Consider the following 4697-nt stretch of genomic DNA (forward strand, 5'->3'; position numbering starts at 1 on the left):
TTTCAGCCCCTCCTCCCTTCCTTTTCTTCCCCCAGGGAGAGGGGGCCCCAGCCCTGGCTGGCTCCCCCACAACCTACCCCCACCCACAACTGCCCACACAGAGGAGGTGCTGCCATCTGATGGCAGCTCCTTCCAGACTAGGAGAGCCTGTGCACTTTTCAGAGGCAGGAAAGGTCCCAGGGGCCACTTCCGCCATCAGGAACAAGAGTGAGGGACAGAGGGGCCCCATGTCACATAGGCTCACCTAGTTAGAACACCAGCTGTCCCTCACTGGACTCTCCTCCAAGCTTCCCACTACAGTCTAACTCAGGGCTCACCTGCCACGCAGGAAATCTGTGCAACTGTTAAATAGAGTGAGGGAGCTTTCAAAGGACATGTATGGAAAAATATTCAAGCTATATTAAGTGAAAAAGCAAGAAGCTGAACAAGTTGGGAGAGAGTGAAGCCTTTTTTTTCCCCCCCTATATTCCTTCCTGAAAGTTCACGAAAGTTATCGCACCTCCGCGGAAGCTGGTACGGGAGGAAGTGGGGGCGAGGGACAGAAACCGAAAGTGAGCATAAATAAGGCTGTAGTCCCAGGGCAGGAGGGTAGTTCAAGGTTTATGAACAGAAGGAGCATTGGCCATGGAAAGGGGGGCGGGATCGGGAATGCAGATTCTGAACCTCACCAACGTCATCGCAGCCTAGCATCTGGGAGGTGTCCATTGTGTCCCCATTCATTGGCGTGGGCAGGATCCTGAATGAATCACATCTACAGAGTAGCTGCCTCCAGAGGAAGTTTGCTTAGCATTCCTTCTTCCTTCCGGCGAAATCAAGAAGCAGGGCTCTTCTTCTGAGCCAAGAAGTTAATTTCGACGGAGAAATAATTACGTCTACCGGATCGCAGAAAGTCTACCCTGCCTCACATTCGCCGCCGACGGGGCTGCAGCAGGGCTGGGTGGGTCCAGATAGCAACGCCGGGTCTCCGCGCATCCAGCAGGTGCAGGGCCTTCCGCGCCTCACGAAATCCACAGACGACTCCGGATGACGACCCTACCGGGACCGGGAGCGCTCCCCGACGGCACGGGGCAGCGGGGACACAGCGCGTGGGCCCCCTCGGGCGCCCGGGCCCTGCGGTCTCCAGCCCCGGTGCCGGCGCGGGGAGCCAGGCTTCGGCTCTGGGGCCCCAGGGCTCAGATTTTCGTCTTCGCTCTCCTGATGTGGGTGAGACTCCGACGCCTTTCTTGGCTCGGGAAGGCGCGCCTCGTGGCTGGGAAGGGGCAGGAAAGTAGGGACGGTGGGGTGCCCGCCCGGGCATGTCACGGTAAAGTCGGGAAGAGCGGGTTCCCCGAGCCTCGCAGGACCCACCTGGCCCGAAAGGGAGGAAAAGCCCGCGCTCGGCGCTTCCCCTCCCGGCCGTTGGCGCACAAGCCGCAGAGAGTGGCAGGATGATTTTACTTTCCTTTTACTCTATCGCTTTAGCCTCCTTATCTCTCTAACTCTCTTTATTTTGCCGTACATTTGAATTCTAAATCACGCATACTACAGATGAGTTAAACCTACACTCATTGTTTCTGTATAGTATCTGGATATTTATTATGTACCGAGAAAATATTCTGGAAGGATTAAGTTATGCTGGGAGTGAGGTTATGGGGACATAATGTTCTAAATTGCCGTGTTCTGTGTTATTAAATAAGTTTATAGTAAACACGTGCACATGTATGAACAGAATGCTCCCAGGTAAGAATAAATGTGCTCAACCAGAACCCTGGCGCTACCCTCCCCCTCCCAGCACTTGTTGTTGGGGCCCGAAAGCGCGTCCCCTTAACCTAAGTGGGGTGATGTTGACGCAAGCGGAATGATGGTCGATCACGCCAAATATAGTACGTGCTGAACAACGGGCGTGGCTGGCTGGGCTCAGCCAACCACCTGTGGTCTTCTTCCCTGGAGTTCACGGTCTCTCACGTCCCACTTGCTGTGGTTGATGCGGCTTGGGGAGGAAGGGATGGGGCAGAAGCCGACCGCATGACCAAATGCAGTAACCGCAATGAATAGAAATCAGTGAAATACGATGCTCTGACAGTAATTACCTGGAGTTAATGCAAACCCCACAAGTCGGGTTCAGTCCCACAAGGCTGCCCCCACTTCAGACATAAATCCTAAGTAGTGGGCTCCCACCGTTGCCCACACTTTTCTCAGACTGCCTATAACTCAAGGGTTCCCACCGCCCTCTCCTTTTGTTTGATAACTTGCTATAACAGCTCACAGAACTCAGGGAAACACGTTTTCGATTTATTATAAAGGATACTGAAGAACAACCAGATGAAGAGGTATATAGGGCGGGTTGTGGGAGGGTCCCAAGCGCGGGACCTTCTCTCTCTGTGCAGTTGGGGTGCTCCACCCTCCTAGCATGGGGATGTGTTCACCAACCTGGAAGGAAGCTCTCTGAACCCCATACTTCAGGGTTTTTTTGGAGGCTTTATCACATAGATATCATCAATTATTAACTCAATCCCCACCTCCTTTCCCTCCGTGAAGGATGGGGGTGGGGCTGAATAAGCCAAGGTTAGTCTTTCTGGTGACCAGCCCAGATCCTGAAATTGTTAAAGAGACCGCCTGGAGCAGCCTCATCAGGACAAAAGACACTCCTATCACCCGCCTGGATAAGGAAATTACAAGGGTTTTAAGAGCTCTGTTTCAGAGACCATATATATATATATATATATATATATATATATATATATATATATATATATATATATATGTATTGTTATGCCACAAATACAAACAATAAAAAGAACAGACAAAATGGAAAATTGGCTTCATGAAAGGATCAACAAAATTAATAAACCTCTAACTGGACAAAGAAAAAAAAAGATAGAACATAAAACCCCAGTATCAGGAAATAATGACGGATGGCACAACAAACTCTGCATCCATTGAAAAGATATAAAGGGGACCTTATGAATAACTTTATGCCAAATAATTAGACAATTTGGATAAAATGGACAAATTCCTTGAGAAATACTACCTAGCAAAATGGACACAAAATGAAAATATAATTGGAATTATTTACCTATTTATGAATTGGAATTCATTATCTAGAAGCTTACCACAGAACAAACTGTAGGCCTGAGCATTTCAATGGTAGATTCTAGAAATATTTATGGAAAAAATAGCACCAATCTTACACAAATTCTTTCAGAAAACATAGGAGTACTTAAGTGGTTTATGAGGCCAGCATAACCTAATATCCAAACCTGACAAAAACATTTCAAAAGAAGAAAAATACTGATCAATGTCCCTTTTAAAAATAGATGCAAAAATCTTTAACAAAATAGTGAACCAAATTCAGCAATATTTAAACATAATAACATGATGAAGTGGAGTTAATTTCAGGAATAAGTGTTGGATTAACATCAATCAGTGTTTTTCACTATATTAACAGTTTGGAGGAGAAAAACTAGCTGATTAGATGGAGAAACACATTTGAGAACATTTAACCCTCTTTCATGATAAAAGCTCTCCCTATATCAGGACAGGAAGGAACTTCCTGCATTTGATAAAGGCCATTTCCTCTTCGGGTGGTGGTGCAGGGACAGATTACCTGAGCCGGGGCATGATGCAATTCTCTGAGATGTTGCTAATACTCCATGATCTAGATAGAGAATTTGAGTTACACAAGTGTATGCATTTCTCAAAACTTTGAGTGGTACCTTTAAGAATTGTGCAGTTCAGTCTTTGTATGTTTTACCATTAAAAAAAGAATGTAAACAATACCAAACTCTAGTTAGTGAAATACATGCTGAAGTATTAACAGAAATGTACTAAATCTGCAACGGAATTTCATCATTAAAAGAAAACAGATGACTCGACAGAGGGATGGATAGAGAAAGAAGCAAATATAGCAAAATACTAGTTATAGAATCTAGGAGGTGAGTATATGGGAGTTCATTGTACAGGTCTGTAAACTTATTAAGGGCTTGAAAACGTTAAGGGAAAGAATGTTTGAGAGGAGAACCAGGAAAGACAGGGAATAGCACTGTGGGAGCAGAGAAAAGAGACAGAGGTTGCCTGACCACTGAGGCCCAGCCTGGAAAAGGGAGGATTCAGGGACACAGGGAGCTTAGCTGCCACCAAATACTTGACAGGCTTTTATCTGGGAAAGGGCCGCTTTTATCTTGTTTCCATCCCCGCAAGCTGAACTGGTCTCAACATAGAGTGGTTTTATTTTAACTTTTTCTTTTTTGCTTAATTTCACTTTCTACTTCCAAGCACTCCTATGTTAAAGTTACAACAACTATACAAAAACCTTTTCTTCTGAACCATTTGAAAAATCGGTGCTGACATGATAAGTAGACTGAATACTTTAGTATGTTTTGTACAAATGAGGACATTGACCCTCATAACCACAACATGACCTTCAAAATCTGAACATTAACATTATTGCCTTCAAACCCCACTCAATTTCTCTGACTGTTCCTAAGTCATTTTTAGCACAGAGACCCTGACCCAAATCCATATATTGCTATTTCCTGTACCTGTGTGACTGGTATTTTGTGGTACATTGACAGCCTCCTTTTGGAGACAGCTTGTCAGGTTAAAACCAGAGTTCATTTCGTAACATGTGATCTTGTATCCTGATTTTTAAAAAGTGTGCACATAGTATTAACCCTCATTTGTAAAAATGTCTGTGTGTGTGTGTGTGTGTGTGTGTG

At 45.5% G+C, this 4697-nt stretch overlaps 1 protein-coding gene across 1 annotated transcript in view; it reads left to right on the forward strand.

The window, feature by feature from the left end:
* Positions 1–377: 377 nt before the first annotated feature.
* Positions 378–4697, forward strand: part of TNFRSF10A (TNF receptor superfamily member 10a) — a 41519-nt gene continuing 37199 nt past the window's right edge. The window contains exon 1 of the mRNA XM_019625407.1: positions 378–1203. Within this exon, the coding sequence (XP_019480952.1) occupies positions 1024–1203 (180 nt within the window). The 5' untranslated portion in view covers positions 378–1023. The remainder of the gene's footprint in view (positions 1204–4697) is intronic.

This window comes from Hipposideros armiger, unplaced genomic scaffold, assembly GCF_001890085.2.
Source record: "Hipposideros armiger isolate ML-2016 unplaced genomic scaffold, ASM189008v1 scaffold_625, whole genome shotgun sequence".
NCBI lineage: Eukaryota > Metazoa > Chordata > Mammalia > Chiroptera > Hipposideridae > Hipposideros > Hipposideros armiger.